Source organism: Plectropomus leopardus, chromosome 2 (genome assembly GCF_008729295.1).
Source record: "Plectropomus leopardus isolate mb chromosome 2, YSFRI_Pleo_2.0, whole genome shotgun sequence".
Classification (NCBI taxonomy): Eukaryota; Metazoa; Chordata; class Actinopteri; order Perciformes; family Serranidae; genus Plectropomus; species Plectropomus leopardus.
In genome coordinates, this window is record NC_056464.1 from 17,134,556 (window position 1) to 17,155,837 (window position 21,282).

Genomic DNA, 21,282 nt, shown 5'->3' on the forward strand with positions numbered 1-21,282 from the left:
CATTAGGTTAGATTTTTGTCTGTCTGTATGTGTGATCCAGTTGCTCTGTATTGGACCAACTGGCACAGGAAAGACCCTGACCATGTCAGACAAGCTGCTGAGGAACATGCCTGCTGAGTACATCACACACTTCCTCATGTTTTCTGCCCGCACCTCAGCCAACCAGACGCAAGACTACATAGACAGTAAACTAGACAAAAGGTTTGCTTGCTACTCATTATTTACACTTCAACAATGTATCTGTGACCCACCACTTCTTAACAATGCATGTGACTGTGTGTCAGGCGGAAAGGTGTGTTTGGACCTCCAGTAGGGAAGCACTTCATCATATTTATTGATGACCTAAACATGCCCATGTTGGAGACCTATGGTGCTCAGCCTCCTATTGAATTGCTGAGGCAATGGATGGACCATGGAGGCTGGTATGACAGGAAACAGATAGGTGAGAAAACTGTAGGCCTTTTCCCACCTTGCTTTTCTTTAAGTGTTTCTTAATGCCAAAAATAATAATTGTTGCTGTTTTAATGCATAGTTTGGCTTTTGTTATTTATTAGGTTTCATATTTGTTTTCCTGTCCTTTCTCCATAGGGACATTCAAGCGCATTGTTGATATCAACTTTGCCTGTGCCATGGGACCCCCAGGTGGAGGCCGAAACCCCATCACCCAGCGCTTCACACGCCACTTCAACTTCCTGTCTTTTACTGAAATGGAAGATGGCAGCAAGAAAAAGATTTTCTCCACCATTCTGGGCAGTTGGATGGGTAACTTTGGTCTGCCATTGTATTTAAATTCACTGGTAGGACAGCAGAATGGAGATTGGAGAGTAGATGATACTTATATCAGGCTATGAAAAAAAACATTTTCTTACTGAAACTCTGCTCTCTTTCAGATGGACTTATGAGTAGAAGGGAGCCAGGCAGTAAGTCAGGGACACAGAGGAAGGAAGTAAATTAAGAGTGCAAAGTTTGTGAGATGTTGTTCAATACTCAGCATCAGTTAGTTGAGCTTGCATGATATAAGAAGATACAAATCACATGTGTGAATAATTCTCATTTTCAGTCATTTTATTCCTGCAGAACATTTGAAAACAAACCATTGACTAAAGTAAAACTGTCCTCTGATAAAGCATTGTCTCAAATCCTACAGAAAACAAATTTTAACATTTCATGTTTTATTATTATCACTTTTGTCTTCTATCCTGCTGTTTCTCATCAGGACCTGTGCCAGCAATCCAGCCCCTGAATGAGTCACTTGTCGACACTACTATCAGAGTCTACTCTACCATTACCTCCCAGCTCCTCCCAACTCCAGCCAAGTCACATTACACCTTCAACCTCAGAGACCTGTCCAAAGTCTTTCAGGGCATCCTCATGGCTGAGGCTGGAATGATAGAGGTAGTCAGATCCAACAGAATCACATTAAATTGAAATAAGCACGTTTCTATAATGAAACACAGTGTTGGTATTTCCTTTCTGGTTCAGTCAATTGATCCATTAAGTACTTACAAATTTAATTTCTTTTGAAACAACTAGTATCAGCAATGTACTGTATGGCTTATGACCCCTTTAAAATAGATGCAAGAAATATGGGTGCCCCAGAATAATTATATATATTTAAAGAAGTTTGAACCAAGCAGAAATGTCATTAAAATTACATCTCAAAATCCCCTTAATAAAAGTACAGTTACTTTGATGATTTTAGGACAAGTTGCAGCTGCTAAGGCTGTGGTACCACGAAAGCTGCCGGGTTTTCCAGGATCGCCTGGTGTGTGCTGAGGACAGAGACTGGTTCAACAGGCTACTGAAGGATTGCATTCAGGAGTTTGACTGCAGGTTTGAAGAGGCTGTGCCCTGCCAGCCTGTTTTGTATGGAGATTTCATGATTCCTGGAGCTGACCACAAACTCTACACACTCATTGAGGACAATGAAAAGGTGAGTGGCGCCCATCAGTGTTAGAAATATATTCAAGTATGTTAAACCACTGACACAGTTGGCTTATTGGTAGTTACCTTGTATTTTGTGAGGATGCTTGATTTAATTTAATTGTTTTTTTAACCCCATATTATATAATTTAGTTGGTGAAAGTGATGGAGGAATACATGGAAGACTACAACCAGACCAATACCAAAAAGATGAAGCTGGTGCTCTTCATGGATGCCATTGAGCATGTGTGTCGTATTAGCCGTATTGTGCGCCAGCCTCTGGGTAATGCCCTGCTGCTTGGAGTGGGCGGGAGCGGGCGACAGTCACTTACTAAGCTGGCCTCACATATGTGAGTTTGTCATATTTTGTACATCTAACAAGCAAAATGTAACTTTCATGAAACAGAGTTTTTTTCGTCATAAATCTGCTTTTTTCTAAAGATCACACTGATGGTTTTGCATGTTTTCAATACTATTATTTTACTGCTGACTGTTTCTCAAAGCAAACACAACTTTTTGGGTTGATGTTTGACTTTATGATCAGCTGATGGTTTCCATTAATTTCAGCACACTATAAAAACAGAATGAGAGATGAGAAATAGTAATACATAACAATGGACGTTCTGTTGCCTGCTTTGTCAAAATTGCATCATTTATTAATTATTGAACAATAGTTTAGGTATTGCTTAAAACATTTTTTAAAAAACAGAAAATTCTTCTAAGGCTGTTCAACCATGAATTAACACATTCTACTGTTAATATGCTAAAACATGCAGGAACACCAGTGTTATTCTTTAAGTGTCTTGTGCCCTAGTTCTCAAAGTGTGTTTGTCCATATTCAGGTCAGAGTATGAGTGTTTCCAGATTGAGCTGTCTAAAAACTACGGTCAGACAGAGTGGAGAGATGATATTAAAAGCATCATGCTGAAGGCCGGCCTTCAGAACCAGCAGATCACCTTCCTATTTGTGGACACACAGGTAAAGAATTCTCCTGTCACATGATTCAGTATACGGCATGTACGGATTGAGTTCAACCACTCATACTTTCGCACTATGTGTCACATTCACCCATTCAGACACACATTCAAACACAGGTGGCTGAGGCTACTGTAAAAGGTGCCACCTGGTACTCAGTTTTTAAAACACTTGCACTCATACACAGCCATCAGGAGCAATTTGGGGGTCAGTATCCAAAGGATACTTCAGCTGGGGATCGGACTGCCAACTCTACCTACTGAGCTACAGGTTTCCATGTGTTTGGTAGTTTAATAGCATCACTACCACATAAACTGTGCTGGGGCTGTGTGGTAGGAATGTTGTTGTAGTGTTGGCATGTATTTAAAGTCAGTTTGAATAAAGCATGAACAGAGATTCAAAGCATACTGTATTGGTATTTACATGATCTAAAGCATGTAATGCATGATGCAATGGACAGTATTTCTATTACCTGCAGAAGACAATGCAGCATTTTACTCATTAGTACCTTTGTGTCAATTTCCCAGATTAAGAGTGAGTCATTCCTGGAGGATATCAACAGCATTTTGAACTCTGGGGACGTCCCAAACCTGTATGCAACAGACGAGCAGGAGCGCATCCTGACAGCCATGAAGCCAGTGGTGCAAGATCTGGGCCAGCAGCCAACTAAATCCAACCTTATGGCTGCATACATCAGGAGGGTCCGCAGCAACATCCACACTGTACTCTGCATGAGGTTAGTAATTGTAATAAGTTTGATCACAATGTCAAAAGACAAATAAAAGAAGTGTCTAACTGTGGCCTTCACATTGTTCTTCTTATACACATCTTTATTCTCTCACTTACTCCCACTAACCCCTCTCCTCTTCATTCCTTCCTCTACAGTCCTATCGGTGAGGTTTTCCGTGCACGGCTGAGGCAGTTTCCCTCATTGGTGACATGTTGCACCATAGACTGGTTCAGCGCCTGGCCAGAGGAGGCTTTGCAAGCTGTAGCCACATCGTTCTTGAATGAGTTGCCTGAGCTAGAAGCCAGCCCCACAGTCATGACAGGACTGGTGAGGATTCTGTGTGTGTGTGTGTGTGTGTGTGTGTGTGTGTGTGTGTGTGTGTGTGTGTGTGTGTGTGTGTGTGTGTGTGTGTGTGTGTGTGTGTGCGCATGCGTGCGTGTGTGCGTGCGTGCATGTGTGTCAATGGGTTTTGTGTGTTGAAAAATACAATATTGATAATCTAAATAATGTGTAGAAACAAACAGCTACTGGACATAAACAAAATGTGTCAACAAGTTAAATTTCATATAATATAAAACCTCTGTAACTGTGAGACCAGCTTATAATTTTATATTTACGTGTGACTGGCTAATTGTTTGTCACACTGAGTCCATGTTTGGCAAGGGTTCATCTTTGTGTTTTAGTTTTTACAATAAGAAATAAGATACCATAGACAGTAGATACGGGCATGTGGGTCACAACAACATTCTTGAGGAAAGTAATCAAACACAGTCAACATCTGGTTGTGAACAATATAGTTATTGTCAAAATGTGTTGGATGGTAATGGAGTTCAACCAGCAGTGATCAGCATACAGCTGATTAACTGCCATATAATAATGATACATGAACTGGGCTAACTTCCCTCACTTTCTCAAATATTTCACATGTAATAAAATGGTAAAAATAAAATGATATTGGTTGAATTTGGGGGTAACCATCAAGGAAATTGTTCAGGCATAAATGAGGATAATGCGTTGTTTGGGAAGGAAATAACCCTTTAGTGTAAAAAGATTGGAAGTATTACTATGTAGCAATACTAGGTGCGTGTGAGGACTGCTGGGGCCATGAAGCCTGTGTACTACACATTTATTTGAATTTGTAAAGTTATCTCAAAGGTTTTCACAGCATAACCATGTAACAATGAGAGACCAGTGACAACAAGTAGGTTGCTGTGATGGATCGCCTTACTCAAGCAATTGTTTTAAGTCTCTGCAAATGCATTTTTATACCTCGAGTTAAATAAGTGGAAACTGGCCGCCTGAAAAGAAAAGGAAAAAGGGGGAAAAACTGTAATCAAAAACTTGAAATACTAAAATAACTTCTGATGAAGCACAGTCTCCCCTTATTTAATTGCCTTCTTTAGACACTGATGTGTGTGAAGATCCACCAGATCGTAGCCAGGAAGTGTGAACAGTACCTGGCAGAGCTTTCTCGACACAACTATGTCACACCAAAGAGCTACCTGGAACTGCTCAACATCTTCTCAGATCTCATTGGACTCAAGAAGCAAGAACTGTGTGGGGCTCGTAAGCGCATGAAGACTGGCCTAGACAAGGCAAGATGCTTATCCAAAAAAATTACCATAATGGAAATTCAATATGTAGTTTGTGTTCATATGCCTAATTATCACTGACGGACTACCTGCTGTTCTGTGTACCTGTAGCTTCTCAGCACAGCGGAGGATGTGAGTAAGATGCAGGAGGAGCTGGAAACGATGAGACCTCTTTTGGAGGAGGCCGCTAAGGACACTGAAGTCACTATGGAGACCATCAAAGTAAGAAAACTAACACACAAAAAGTCTTACAGTTAGGCTTCAAACTGTCTCTGTATGAATCCCATAGGGTGTCATTTCTATATATAAAGTATGGAAATTTATGCTTTTGTTTTTTACAGAATGTCAGTAATAGTGGAACAAAAACTGGGGCCAATGTTGTTTTTATTCTAGTGTTAGTATACATGTATGAGCTGTTTTTTAGAAAACACATCTTATAACTTATGGACCTTGAGTGTGATTTATACTCTGTGTTGACAGAAAGACACAGTGGTTGCAGAGGAAACCCGGAAGTCAGTGCAAGCAGAGGAGGCCAAGGCTTCAGAGCAAGCCCGTTTTGCAGGAGCCATTGCAGCAGATGCCCAGAGAGACTTGGATGAGGCTCTGCCAGCCCTAGATGCTGCCCTCACCAGCCTCAAGTCACTCAACAAGAATGATGTCACTGAAGTGAGGGATTTAGATGATGACTGGTTGAAGATATTCTTCAAATAGTACTGTATTGTTAGTTTACAAGTAGATTATAACCTCCTGAATGTTTTCTTTCCATAGGTGCGAGCCATGCAGCGACCTCCCCAGGGGGTGAAGCTGGTTATTGAGGCAGTGTGCATTATGAAGGGCATCAAACCCAAAAGGGTACCTGGAGAGAAGCCTGGCACAAAGGTTGACGACTATTGGGAACCTGGTAAGGGTCTGCTACAAGACCCTGGCAAGTTTCTGGAGAGCCTCTTCAAGTATGATAAGGTAGAGCAAACATTAAGTGGATTTAGTGCTGTGTCATTGTATTGAGTGTTTATTGGTGTTTCTTAAATGGGGGTATGCATACTGCTAGTGGAACTCTAAAGTACTGAAGAGGTTATGTTCAATGTTTTAAAATTGTTCACTTAAATAATATAAGTCATGATTCCTAAAATAATTGTATCACTAAAGTATAACTTATAAAAAAGACAAAGCTCAATGCAGGTACAATGCAGTCTCAATGTTGTTGCATGATGACAAAAAAATGGTTTGCCATGAATTTAGTGATGGATTCTAACAGTTAAAATGTAGCATTTTGATTTTTTTTCAGTTAAAGGTTGTTGTTGTTTAGTAAATCAGACACTGATGATGCAGCACTGTACTACACCCCCTTATAGAGGTGTCTTTTTGTGCTGGTCAGTGGGTAGTTAGCTAGAAAAGTATTTTAAAGGGGGTGCAGTCATAAAAAAATGTTTTAAATCCACGGTTGTATGTTATTACAGTATCTCCAGAACATGATTATTGTCTCTTTCCAATTTGATGTAAACCTCTAAAGTTCTCTAAATGTAAAGTAATGTATGTTTGTAGCTGATTTGGTCATTTCCTGTTTGTAAGATGTATTAAATCAGCTTTTTCCAACAATCATTTTTGCAGGACAACATCCCAGACAACGTGATCAATTTAGTCCAGCCCTACATAGATAATGAGGAATTCCAGCCGGCCTCCATTGCCAAAGTTTCCAAGCCTGTACCTCTATTTGCCAGTGGGTGCGAGCCATGCATATATATCACTTTGTGGCCAAGGCAGTGGAACCTAAAAGGGTAAAAATAGAAATCCACATTTTAGCCATTGCTATGGTTATGTTAGACATCACTGTACCTACATGAGAGTCATGTAAATGTTAAAGATGATGTAAATGTAGATGTAAATATTATGGTGTAAATATGTGCACAGCAAGCTCTTCAGGGGCCCAGAATGACTTAGCAGAGACACAGCGCATCCTGGATGAAGCAAAAGAACAGCTGGCAGCGGTGGAGGGCGGCATTGCGACTTTGCAGGCCAAGTACCAGGACTGTGTGGCTAAGAAAGACGAGCTGGACAACAAGTACCAACTGTGTGAGGCCCGCCTCGTCCGAGCGGACAAGGTCAGAAGGAGGGATAAGATAAGATAAGACAGCACTTCAATGATCCCCAGGGGGAAATATAGTATTACAGCAGCACATAAAAAAACATATACAGATAACAAATGAATCGAAGTTAGAGGGGCTACATACTGTACAATAACCTAAACAAGTGTGTTGTAATAAGTACTTAAAAGCAGTAATGCAAAAGGGAAATAGTAGATACAGAGTACAGTATACTTTGAATATATGTAGATTTGTTTGTATGCATTTGAAGATAATCAAGCATACAGTGCAAATAAATCTTATTTCTGTTTCCAGTTGTATTCTGCTGTCCCATACATATCAAAGTATAATATTGATATTTTATATGCATGTTTGCATAATACATAAAAATATGTTTTACAAACATTTATATATATGTATTCACATAATAAGTTCTAAGTATGGGACAGCAGAATACAACTGGATACAGAAATAAAAATGTGTGTAAAACCCAGTATTAGCACCACATAAATCGCACCACTAAAGATAATGCATTTGATAGTTATATCATATTGATGCATTGATCTTCTTCTCCAGCTTATAGGAGGACTGGCAGATGAGAAGGTGCGTTGGAAAGAAACAGTGCAACATCTGGATTACATGGTCAATAATGTGGCAGGTGATGTGCTTCTATCTGCTGGATATGTGGCGTACCTGGGACCATTCACTGTAAGTTGGTTGCAATTAAGTGAGTGCATGTGGAAAAAGTGGCTTAGGTTAAAATCAAACATAACGTGTTCACTCGCAATTAAATGTTTTCAGACTGGGTGCTGATTCCTCAAAGTGCATCTCAATGCAGTCAAAATCAGGACAACACTCCAATTATAACATTTTTTATTGCCATACCATGACAATAAATTTTGAATGCAAAAAAGTTGCTTTACCCATAATAAACTGCACACATGCACACACACCAATTATAATTAATGACATTTCTAGGACTGAATATTGTTTTTGTGATTAGGGAGAGTACAGGACTGCCATGGCTGAGGAGTGGCTGCATTGTTTCAAAGAGCTAAGTGTTCCACACACTGATGAACCGAACCTGATCAGCACCCTGGGAGATGCGGTCAAGATCCGCTCATGGCAGGTGAGAACCGATATGTTGTAAGCTGATTTTCAGCGTCTAAGCCTCTTAAGACCAATCTTAAATTTCAATAAGACCACTGGACTGTAATTTTTTTCTGAGTGCTTAAATTAATTCAGTTATTTACCTTTTCTACCATCATACTTTGTCATTTTTGTGTACAGATATCCGGTTTGCCTAAGGATAACCTTTCAGTAGAGAATGGTGTGATTGCCCAATACTCTCTGCGCTGGGCTTTATTCATTGATCCTCAGGGGCAAGCCAACACGTGGATCAAAAACATGGTGAGGATGCTTATCTGTGTGCTGATCCATCTGTAACTGCAGAGGGTGCCAGTGAGATAAAACAACATGAAAAGTACATGTATTGTTTGTAATGATAATTTATGTACCAGTACTGAGAGTTAACATAACAGTATCCAGTGGGTGGTGGGTATATATCTGGGGTTACCGTTTAATCCACATCACTCACAACTCCTCTGGAAAGCCTCATGGTTTCTGTGGTCATTTTAATTCACTGCTCATTCATACTTACTTCCTGTTGTCACCCAGGAGAGGGACAATGGATTGGAGGTTATGAAGCTAAGTGACCGGGACTTCCTCCGTAGTCTTGAGAACGCCATTCAATTTGGTAAACCCTGCCTCTTAGAGAATGTGGGAGAGGAGTTAGATCCTGCTTTAGAACCTGTACTTTTGCAACAGGTGACTACACACACATCTTTTACAAATAAAAAATGACTTGCACTGTACGACACTGTTATACAAAAATCTACCACATACTGGTATGCTTAAGTGACTGTTTGGCCCTTAGACATTTAAGCAGCAAGGCGGCACAGTGCTGAAGCTTGGTGATTCAGTCATCCCTTACCATGAAAGCTTCAAGATGTACATCACCACCAAGCTGCCGAACCCACACTACTCTCCAGAGGTGTCCACCAAAGTTACCCTCATTAACTTTACCCTATCACCCAGGTAACACATTTTAAATAGATAACATATCTTATTTTTGTCATTACTTTAATCATTTATTACATTACATTTTACTCAGCTCCTTTTTTGCTGAGATCTGGCAGAAGAGTCTTACTGCTTTACTCAATGGACCCTGCATCCAAAATACACAAGTGGTCTGATTATTGAAGTATTACAAGTGCAAAACATGCAATAATAAGTAACATTTAAAAGCAATGACATGCAAGTTCATGTATTTGGTAGGTCTGAAAATTCATATGACAGTCTTTCAGTCTCAGCTGTTTAATTGCAGATAAATACTCAACCAAAATAGTCTGCATTCTATATCTTAAAATAAAACTGTGAGCTAAGGATTTTAAGAGGAGTTTAAAAAATGATTGTGATTGTCTACCAGACAGAAAACCAAGTCAAGTCAAGTCAAGTCAGTTTTATTTATATAGCCCATTATCACAAAACAAGGTTTGCCTCAGAGGGCTTTACAGTGTACGACATCCCTCTGCCCTTAGACCCTCACATCACCCAAGGAAAAACTCCCCAAAAAGAACCAATAATTTTTCATCATCAATTTGGGATATGACCTTCATTCTGACAATTATGGTTTTATTGTGTGTGTGTTTGTGTTGTAAATGCACACGTGTGTCTTTCCAGTGGTCTAGAGGACCAGTTACTGGGCCAGGTTGTGGCTGAAGAACGTCCAGACCTGGAGGAGGCTAAGAACCAGTTGATCATCAGCAATGCAAAGATGAAACAGGAACTAAAAGGAATTGAGGATGAGATTCTGTTCCGACTCAGCTCCACAGAGGGAAACCCAGTGGACAACGAGGAGCTCATTCAAGTGTTAGGGGCCTCCAAGATTAAAGCTGGAGAGATCAAGGTCAGACAGTGGGGGAGCTATGTATGTACGTATGTATGTATGTATGTATGTATGTGTATATATATATATATATATATATACACACACACACACACACACACACACACACACATATATTATGGAGAAACCGATGTGGTGCATCAGATGTTGCGCGATGCAACAAGATACTTGGACAACCGCTTACTGTTGGACTTGATGTAATATCTTATATGTCCCAACATCAAGGTCTTAAATAACCAGATTAAAAACCTCATACAGTGTGTGATGCTTTGGTGATGTGCCATCAAACTAATGTGCTACTATTGTTGGATATTGTATTAATGCAAACTGGTTTTACTGGCAGGCCAAAGTGATAGCAGCAGAGCAGACAGAGCAGGACATTGACGCCACCCGTTTGGAGTATGTGCCGGTGGCTGTGCGCACACAAATCCTCTTCTTCTGTGTATCAGACCTGTGCAACGTTGACCCCATGTACCAGTACTCACTTGAATGGTTCCTTGGCATCTTCATGGCTGGCATTGCCAACTCTGAGAGAGCAGGTAGGACACTTTTCACAGTAAATTCCATTATCCTCTCCGATTACAAGATTATACACAGAATTATGTCTGTGCAGGTGGAAAAATCATGGAAATTGGTTAATGGCGCTGAAACCAGATTTAAATGTTTATTTTTTCATATATCTCATAGACACAGTGGAGCAGAGAATCGCCAACATCAATGAATTTTTCACCTTCAGCCTATACAGCAATGTGTGTCGCAGCTTGTTTGAGAAGCACAAACTCATGTTCGCCTTTCTCCTGTGTGCTCGCATCATGATGAATGAGAACAAAATTGACATGGTGAGCAACAGATGAGTATGCAGTTTCTCACACCCCTCTTAAGTAGTACACAAATACACAAGTTGAGTTAATCTAGTACATATAGTGAATCTGGGCATGTGTCTCTGCTGCAGGCTGAGTGGCACTATCTACTATCTGGAGGAATGCCTGTCCAAGAGCTGACCAACCCAGCAGTGAGCTGGCTTTCGGAGCGTGCCTGGCAGGACATCCTGGGCCTCAGCACGCTGGACAACTTTAGCAACCTGGCAGAGAGCTTCACTGAACATCTGCAGGGTTTCAAGAGAATTTTTGACAGCAACCAGCCTCACAGGCAAGCATAAGATAACCACTCTCTTAACAAATTCACATTTGTTTCCTTCATTTGTACTGTGCAGAAGTTTCCAATATCTAACAAGGTGTGTTCATATGTTTCGCCTACAGGGAGCCTCTCCCAGGAGAGTGGGACACAAAGCTGGACTCATTCCAGAAATTGTTGGTCCTGCGCTGTCTGAGGGCTGACTGCCTTGTTCAAGGCCTACAGGACTTTGTCTCAGCTCAGCTGGGACAACGTTTCATAGAGCCTCAGGTAGGATACCTCCCTCTTGCCTTTATGTTGATAATAAAACCAATATTTATGTGTCGACACAAAGTGAGCCTTATCTCTGTGACAGTGGCTTACAAGTGTGTTAATAATGGTTCAGTTTGTTCTGGCTGGGTCTGCAGCAGTGCAAACATTGGTTCATGTTTGAAGCACAGAATTAACTATGCTAACTTCAGCTAGAAATGATTTCCGGTTGTTTGTTTGATAGTATGCACGAGCAGTGTTTATGGCTTGATACTCTTTCTCTCTCCATTTTTCCACAGACGTCAGACCTGTCTGCGGTATTCACTGAGTCGTCCCCGTCCACTCCCCTCATCTTCGTCCTGTCCCCTGGGACTGACCCTGCTGCTGACCTCTACAAGTTTGCTGATGTCATGCAGTTCTCCAAGAAAATGAGTGCCATCTCTCTGGGCCAGGGCCAGGTCAGGGCTAGGGTTAATGCCTGTGAATTCTCTCTCACCCTCACTCTCCCCTTCTTACACTCTCTGTGACCCTTCAGAAAGGCACTGTAAAACACTGTCTCACAGAGCCATGCCATTCTCATTTGTCTGGTTGAGAATGGTCCCCTCTGTGCTAATGGTTTTCCCTATTTATGGCTTTAGCCCACGAAAATGCACAATACTACTTTGATAGATTCTAGATTCTACCTCATGTGTAGGTTTTAGGATAAATGCTGACTCATCCTCCACAAACCTGAAACCAAGTGGCCAGACAAACATTTCTCCCAGCAACACACTACCCCTGTGGCTGTTCAATAGGTGTTAGTGTGTGTTTATCACATTACTTACAATTATGTGAGTTAGAAACCTGGCTAATGCTGGGGTGCTCTATCACCATGTCCTCGGTTTAGGTCCACATAAAATCGAGGGCTCTCAAACCTTCCTAAAAGACTCCTGGAAATGTCAAACTGGCTGTAGATAGATGTGCTGCATCCCACTGTCAAAATATTTCCTGTCTCTTTAGATACAGATCACAAGTCTTGTTGTTGTCTTCACATCTGCCTTTGCTTCTGCTGCTGTTTGTGTGATTCAGGGCCCCTGGGCTGAGATCATGATGCACACCGCTATGGAAAGAGGTCAGTGGGTCTTCTTCCAGAACTGTCACCTGGCGCCCAGCTGGATGCCTGCCCTGGAGAGACTCATCGAAAACATCAACCCAGTAAAGGTCAGAGCATATGCAGACACATACCATGCATTACAGTAGTACTGTACTGGGTTCTTGCACAATGTGGAAAACATGGAGTTTGATTTTAGTAATTTCAAGGTCTGGATAAGAACGAACATAGTTTGGAAAAATAGTTGTGTTTCCAGACTACTACCCCTAATCTGTGTTCCAAAATTTAAAATTCTGAAATTCTTAAAATAAATTGCTCATACAAACAGTGTTTTTCATGGCCAGGCAGCCAGGTGGGCTTTTGTGTAATTTTAGTTTATATCCTGAAAACTGGCTGAAGTGGATGAGTAGTGATAGCACATTTGGTAGTAAAATATAGGGGCTTGATAAGAAAAGTAAAAGATTGTCTGTGTATAAAGCCACTTTGAGTTTAACTCCCTTCCTCCAAACCCCTGTGAACTCTTTACAGCTACAGCTTTATGGCCAGGTCAAAAAGTAGTGGGCTTAAGGGGCACCATTGATGAGTTCCCAGTTGGAGGTTGAAAGGTAGGGACTGTTGACAGTTGGTGAGGACTGAGGCGGTAGGGCACAAATGCAATAATCTAATCCTTGTGATGAAATTAGTTTCAAAGTCGAACAGGTACCTCCACTCCACATGGTCAAAAGCTTTCTCGGCGTCCAGAGAAAGGACAAATTCAGAGACCGCGTTGGAGGGAGAGTACAAAATATTAAACAAACGACATGCATTAAGATAAGAGTGGTGGTTTTTGATAAAATCAGTTTGGTCTTCAGATATGACCGTTAGCAGAACATTCTCCAATCTACGGTCCAAAACTTTGGCAAGAATTTTGATAAAGAAACTGGCCTGTAGGAGGAGCACCATTGGTTTTTTATCTTTCTTTGCATTACAGTGATGGATGCTTCACTGAATGATGCTGGAAGTTAGATGTCTGAAATTTTGAGTTTGGAGAAGTATGGAATTTTGAACTGAAAAATGTGTAGGAACATTGATTGTATGTCAGACAACCCTGTCATTTACTTTGCCCATGTTAGTTTACTACCTTTGCTGCCTACCACATGCCCCACAATCCAAAAACAGGTGCATAAGGACTTCCGTCTGTGGCTCACAAGTCTTCCCAGCAACAAGTTCCCTGTGTCCATTCTCCAAAATGGGTCAAAGATGACCATTGAGCCTCCCAAGGGAATCAAAGCCAATCTCCAGAAAACCTACCTGAGGCTCACCAATGATTTTATCTCCTCTTCCACTAAGGTCTGCTTTGTCTCTTACTGCTTATTATATTTCCCACCTCATACTTTAGAAAACCTGCCAGTATATTATTGACAACATGTAACATCTCTGACCTTTTCCTCTTTCATCTCCAGAAAACACACCTCAAGTCTTTGCTCCTGTCTCTGTGTCTCTTCCATGGAATTGCTCTGGAGCGGCGAAAGTTTGGCCCGTTAGGCTTTAACATTCCCTACGAGTTCACTGATGGAGACCTGAACATCTGCATCAGCCAACTCAAAATGTTCCTGGACGAGTACCAGGACATCCCATATAAGGTGGGGGAGAGAAGGTGTCTGCTTATATTTAACAACCTATTGAAACAACAGTAGCTCCAAATCTACATCAGTTACAATCACTGTGATCCTGTCCTGAGAGAGAGAGAGAGAGAGAGAGGCTCTCTGTGTGTGTGTGTGTGTGTGTGTGTGTGTGTGTGTGTGTGTGTGTTTGAGAATGTTCATCTGTCTCCTGTTCTTGTCCTCCACCTGTCCAGGTGCTAAAATATACTGCAGGGGAGATTAATTATGGCGGCCGTGTGACAGATGATTGGGACAGACGATGTCTACTCAGCGTGCTGGAGGATTTCTACTGTCCCGCTGTGCTTATTGATGATCATGTCTACTCTACGTCTGGAGTCTACCGGCAGATAGACACAAATCTGGATATCAAGGTGAGATAAGCACTGAAGCACTGAAAAGACTGTGATAAGAGGAGTGCATTAGACTTGACCTTTGTCTGCATCAGTTTGTATATCATATACAAAATACATATATATTCAAAGTAAGAGCATCACACGGTTACTCACTGTTCTTTATATCTAATATTGAGTCTTAAGGTGAGTCACAGTAAAAGAGATATGTGTAATTAAGCAACATACCACAAAAATAGATGATTCCTTTAAAAGCAGATAACTGTCATGCAATGTTTATCCATGGCATTAAATTGTTTGGAACAACCCTTTAAGATACAGCAACAGTGACACATGAACAACAGTTTTCTTTTGAGAAGCCTGACTTTAATTTCATGAAATGAGCTGAACCACAGGCTGTGTATAAGATCATTTTTTCAACAAAATTACTGAAAGTTATATGCTGTAGTATTTATAGTGTCACACCAACTTCTGAACTACTGACTATCAAACTAATAATGACAGTGAGTGAGTGACTTGTTGTCATGGCAATTTGATTCTAGGATTACTTGGTGTACATTCGTGGTTTGCCCATCAATGATACACCTGAGATTTTTGGTCTCCATGACAACGCTAACATCAGCTTCGCCCAAAATGAGACCTTTGCCCTGCTGGGAGCCGTGGTTCGTCTCCAGCCTCGAGCTGCATCTTCTGGGGGCAAAACTCTAGAGGAGGTACAGATTTGATTTTCTTTGTTCTTAACTTTATAGGACTCCTGCGGTCTGATTCCAGACCTTTATATCGGTCCACCCCGAGTTTGAGTTGACTGATGGGCTGAGTGTAACTTGTTGAATATTCTGTCTGATATCAGGCAATCATATTATAGTATATACACTAATTCAATACAGATTGAGATGTACAGGACAACAGGAAACATAATTTTCTTCATCAACAAGTTTTTAGCCAAACATACTTAACTGAGCAATTTGGAGTCACCTCGTCAGGAAATTGGTTGTGATGTGTGTATTTCTATATGCCTAGACTACAGATGTGACCTCTTGAGTTTCAAGGGAAAGAATCGGCTGACAACACTCATAAATTTGCAGCTTCCAACTGTGCAAACAAACGAACATTTTGACAGAACTGTCTTAATCAGAGTAAAAAAGACAATGTTTGATTCTTGAAGACATATGTGTAGAAACGTTAATTTGTTTACTCTAATTAAATACTGCAAATTAATCAAAGTCCACCAGCCCTTTGTTTTTCCCTTGACGTTCTCTGTCTGTTTTAGCTGTATGCTTTTGAAAGATGCACAGGGGAACTCTTCTTCACATTTTCAGAGTTCCCACGGTCTTGGAAAACCTGGGAAAGTCATGGAATTTCACAATCACATTTTCCAGGCTTGGAAAAGTCATGGAATTAGTACAAATCATTGAAAGTTTTGGAACGTTATTGAATTTTGTTGTATTATGAAATTGTTACAACAATCTTACATGTATAACCTTCCAAATAATGCAACATACCTGCAAATTCATTGTCTGGAGCTGATGATGTAATGTACGTAGCTCTTATACACGTGTGAAAACATTTTTGTTTACCATCAAACACATTTTTCCATTTTCTCCATGTGATCTGTCTCTCCCCTCATGTATGCCAACAAGCTGAAGTTACATATGAATAGAGTTTGAATCTGATACGAAAAAAAAGATGGACAAGTGGAGAAAGAAAAAAAGATTATTAGGGTCCTTTGAAAAGTCATTAAGTTTTGTTTTTGTTTAAGTTTTGACATTTTTTTCATTCAATTTTTTGTCCTAAATGTGTGGGAACCCTGTATGTTTTGTTTCATTGCTGATGTGCGTCTTCCTGTACCGTAGATAGTGGAGGAGATCGTGGCGGGCATTGCTGAAAAGATTCCTCAGCCTTTCAGTGTTCAGGAGGTAATGGAAAAGTATCCGGTCCTCTACGAAGAGTCCATGAACACTGTGCTCATCCAGGAGGTCATCAGGTAACAGACAAAATCGCAAACCACACTGCAAGTCTCCCAGGTATAATAACAACACACGTCACTATGCTCTGTTGCTGTACACTCACGATCAGGGCTCAAAAGATGTGACAGGATGGAGGAAAATTCCGTTTTCTTTCTTTTAACTTTTTATTGTAAAAACAGTAAGTTGTCTGGTCACAGTTTTTATCAACTGAAAGTAGCTGTGCAATCAGTTGTAATGGCTTTTGTATAAGATACTTTTCTAGCACAGTAATACTTATTCTGTGTGTGTTGGCAGTGCTTTGATCTAGCATCATGTATCAGTCACACGGGGATCAGCTTGGATGACCCCGAATAAGTCATATCAGCAAATGAATCTGTCCTTTATCTTTTGCATAATATGACCATTTATTTTAAGATATTAAAAGGAAATACTCATCTAGCAGCAGAACAGTGTCTACAGTTTTGTAATTCTTGGAGATCAGAGAAAGAAACTGCCATCTGTGCTGCACTGAAATCATCTTTAACAATATTAAGCTCACCATATGCAGCCAGTCAAGTGCCCAGAATAGTCCCAGTGATTCTTCCAAATGCAAATGTAAAATTGTTTCACCTTTGAGGTTAAAAAACAGTAATTAAATGTGTAACCAGTAATGTAATACCTCTATTTGAGTCCAGTAGCTGAAATTGTACCTTTAAATATCACAGCCAGTAATCATAATTATATGGCTTTGTGATCATTCTGTGAAAATAACAACTTTTTCATTTGGTTACGTGTGAGCTGCTGGAGCTTGTGATGTCAGCAACTTGTCCAGAGAGTTTGGGATGCCAGAAATGTCTGAACCTGGCATTGTATCTGCTGAGTCATTGGTATTGGTTCACAGTCCTACCAGCCTCTCACAAATGCATTATGTACCTTTGTATACTGTGGGGTAGTCAAAGCTTTTCTAAGTTTTCCTTTAAAAGTTGTTGTCATCATGTTATAAGCAACGTCTTTGGTGGCCAGTAGGTTGTTGTTTTTTTGTTTTTTGTTGTTGGAGTGTATTGCTGCCACTCTAGAATATAAAGATATGGATCAGTATTACGTTATAACGTGATACAGTTATTGTCATAACATATTTTCACGCTATGACGTGATAGGTTTATTGTTCTAACAATAAACCCTATCACAATTTAATGTGAAAACTTATATTGTTAGAAAGATAAAAGTATCACTTTATAACTTGATAATTTATATTCTTAGAACAATAAAAGCATCATGTAATGAAGTGACTTTTATTGTTCTAACAATGTGTTTTCATGTTATAACGTGATAAGTTTATTGTTAGAACAATAAACGTATCACGTTATAACGTAATACTGATCCGTATTTTTATATTCTAGAGTGGCAGCAATACGCTGCCGTCTTTTTCTTTGTGTGTCTTGTTTGTCCTTTGACTGATCAATGAATTAATTTTACATTTATAAACTCCATCTGGGAATTTTAAGTTATATATTAGTAATTTACATATTATTTCTTAGATATGTAACTTAATCTAACATATTTGTTATATTTTAGTTATATCAGGGTGGAAAATTATTTCACTACTTACTACACTACACTTAGACTACACAACTACCTATTTTGGGCCCTCAGAGGAATTGTTTAAAGTATTTATGTTACATTTTTACTTCACTTCATGGTTTAGAATTGATGCATGTTTGTCATGTTATGTTTTTGCATAACTTGATCAAATGAATAAACATGAATGATGCACATGTTCTTGTAATTGTTTAAAAGTAGGATACATGAATGAGTGTAATCAGTCATTATATTACCAGTTTAACTCTTTATTGTTTTAGTAATTAGTCCTTGTATCATTTGTCTTTCAGATACAATAAGCTCCTGGCGGTCATCTCTCAGAGTCTCAGTGATATTGTGAAGGCTCTGAAGGGTTTAGTGGTGATGTCATCAGAACTGGAGCTTATGGCCAACAGCCTGTTCAACAATGTGGTGCCTGATATGTGGAAAGCCAAGGCAAAACACACACACACACACACACACACACACACACACAGTTATTCTCCTTCTGAATATCTTGTGGGCACCAGTGGTCAGATGGCATGTTACAACTACTGCAAAACATTATGTAGCATGACATGTTGAAGACAACCCGATAATGGATACATCACAAAATGCAGTTTTAATGTGGAAGTTTTCTCTTTTTACTTAAAAATCATATTGAGATTTTTTTTTCACATTTTTACACATTTAACATTTCTGTAGATAGGGTGGCTCATCCAGGATAATTTCAAAGAGAAACTTTTACTCACACACATTATGTCAATGTGCACATAGTCTCTTAAAAAATATTTTTTAAAAGGAACTCTCTACAATATTCAGTGCATATCTATGTTTCAGAGATTATCTGCACATGACTCTTTAGTGGCTGAGCTGGCAGCTAGCAGCCAATATTGATAACAACACCAATAGTCCTGACAGAGCTCAAAATTGGGCACTATGCTTATGCATCACTGCCAAACATATATCAGCAATAACCGCCATATGAGCAATGTGCAGCACGGCGGCGAGTAGCTAGCCAGCGGGACACATACAGTGGACTCTCATGTACATGTGGCCAGGCCGTCTACAACTAAAATGAACAGAGAAACTCAGATTATAACACACACTTACTTACTCCACTGTGTCTTTACATAGCAAACAGTTGTTTGCTGCTATATTAATGTTCCTTTAAGGTAATGCAAGCCTAAAATGTCAAAAGTACAGAATACGGCAGTGTGCCTTGAACTGAATTAATATTATGACATCGATCCATGTGTTTTATGCAGCTGATGATGAGACTTGAAGAATGAGACATTTGACATTTGAGATTTCAGTGTACGTGATATCAGATGAACTTTTGGGGACATTTCTGTTCTGCTAAAGTAACTCCAGGCTCTGCTTTCTAAGAATACGCAGCTCTTTGACGGACCATGTGTCTCTCCACCTCCAGGCCTACCCGTCTCTGAAGCCTCTGGCATCCTGGGTATCAGACCTGCTTCAGAGGATCAATTTCCTGCAGAGATGGATCCATAACGGCATTCCACCTGTTTTCTGGATTAGCGGCTTCTTTTTCCCCCAGGCTTTCCTGACTGGAACCCTTCAGAATTACGCCCGCCGCTCCGGCACATCCATCGACACAATTGGATTTGACTTTGAGGTCAGACAGTAAGCTGTATGACTAACAGTCTGTGTCACTTTCACAGTTTCTTCCCAACTGGCTAAAACATACTGATTTCAGCTAAATATTTTCCACTCTAAATTCCCCGTGTATGTATATCAACATATACCTTCAGTTTTTAGTTGTTCGTTCTGACTATCATCCCATCTCCTCCTCATCTCTCATTTATCCCTCAGGTTGTAGTGAAGTCAGCATCAGAGATAACAGAGAAACCAAACACAGGCTGCTACATCCACGGTCTATTCCTGGAGGGGGCTCGCTGGGATAACGAAGGAGGTCAGCTCACAGAGTCTCGGCCCAAGGAGCTCTACACAGACATGGCTCTCATCTGGCTAATCCCCAAACCCAACCGCAAACCTCCAACCTCTGGGGTCTATGTCTGCCCCATCTACAAGACCCTCACACGTGCTGGTTAGTACACACACAATCTCAGCGTGACTGGACTCGTCTATACTACAACTAATATTAAATGGTGCTTGGCTAACAAGTTATTTATGAAATTTGTGTTTTAGTCAAGAAAATGGACTAACTGAAACTTTTACTTTGTGTACTGACTCTGTTTTTAGTGTGATGACACGTTGAGCTGCTCACTCCAGTATTTGTGTGTATCTCCTTTTAGCGGTTTTATTACTCACCCAAAATAGACTCCAGTTAGTGTCTTGTTTCACGAAGCGTCTGAAAGTGCAGCTCTGTATTTTCCACCCACAGCAGCACGTATCCAACACCTTATGCTGGCACTGCTCAGAAACACTGAACTTAGTGCAGTGATGGAAAAGTACAAAAACAATTTAAATGTCCTCATGTCACTGAACTGCTTTGTGTTGCTTTTGCAGGGACTCTGTCTACAACCGGTCATTCCACCAACTATGTGATCGCGGTGGAGCTGCCTACTGATTGCAGTCAGAGACACTGGATCAAACGGGGAGTCGCCCTTATCTGTGCACTGGACTACTGAGCACACACACACACTTTTACATACACAAAATATTGTTTCACAGTGCACAGCGATCAAATCAAACACAGACACTTTGTCTTTGCACCATATGTCACTAAAAATAAGCTCGTCGAGACTATGAGTTTAATAAACTGTTTTCACAAGGTTATATTAGTGTAATATTTATGTGTAAGACTGCATGATTAAATCACTTCATGATACTTCACAAGTCCAGTAGCTTTCCTCATTCTCCAAGTCCTCAGGACCTCCCATCAATATGTAAGTTTTGCTCTAAATCTCCTCCTTTACTCTCTCATATGTCCTCAACCAGCTTCCCTTGTTCTCCACAGAGCTCACTGAACAGATTAGACGTCCTGCTCCTTTAAGACCTGCACATAGGGCCTGTTGAGAAATATGACTGGCGGAGGG

General features: G+C 40.3%; 1 protein-coding gene across 1 annotated transcript in view; it reads left to right on the top strand.

Annotated features, from left to right (window-relative positions):
* Positions 1–21,226, top strand: part of dnah1 (dynein, axonemal, heavy chain 1) — a 37,118-nt gene extending 15,892 nt beyond the window's left edge. The window contains 39 exon segments of the mRNA XM_042502941.1: positions 41–201; positions 285–442; positions 589–762; positions 891–920; positions 1,217–1,395; positions 1,703–1,933; positions 2,077–2,273; positions 2,766–2,901; positions 3,426–3,634; positions 3,784–3,955; positions 5,032–5,223; positions 5,332–5,442; positions 5,701–5,886; positions 5,989–6,180; positions 6,829–6,913; positions 6,916–6,995; positions 7,129–7,138; positions 7,141–7,319; positions 7,878–8,009; positions 8,305–8,430; positions 8,592–8,711; positions 8,979–9,128; positions 9,238–9,398; positions 10,044–10,269; positions 10,613–10,808; positions 10,957–11,108; positions 11,222–11,418; positions 11,529–11,673; positions 11,952–12,110; positions 12,721–12,852; positions 13,901–14,071; positions 14,185–14,364; positions 14,580–14,756; positions 15,278–15,448; positions 16,589–16,719; positions 18,571–18,715; positions 19,692–19,898; positions 20,096–20,330; positions 20,753–21,226. Of these exon segments, the coding sequence (XP_042358875.1) occupies positions 41–201; positions 285–442; positions 589–762; positions 891–920; positions 1,217–1,395; positions 1,703–1,933; positions 2,077–2,273; positions 2,766–2,901; positions 3,426–3,634; positions 3,784–3,955; positions 5,032–5,223; positions 5,332–5,442; positions 5,701–5,886; positions 5,989–6,180; positions 6,829–6,913; positions 6,916–6,995; positions 7,129–7,138; positions 7,141–7,319; positions 7,878–8,009; positions 8,305–8,430; positions 8,592–8,711; positions 8,979–9,128; positions 9,238–9,398; positions 10,044–10,269; positions 10,613–10,808; positions 10,957–11,108; positions 11,222–11,418; positions 11,529–11,673; positions 11,952–12,110; positions 12,721–12,852; positions 13,901–14,071; positions 14,185–14,364; positions 14,580–14,756; positions 15,278–15,448; positions 16,589–16,719; positions 18,571–18,715; positions 19,692–19,898; positions 20,096–20,330; positions 20,753–20,874 (6,117 nt within the window). The 3' untranslated portion in view covers positions 20,875–21,226.
* Positions 21,227–21,282: the final 56 nt, after the last annotated feature.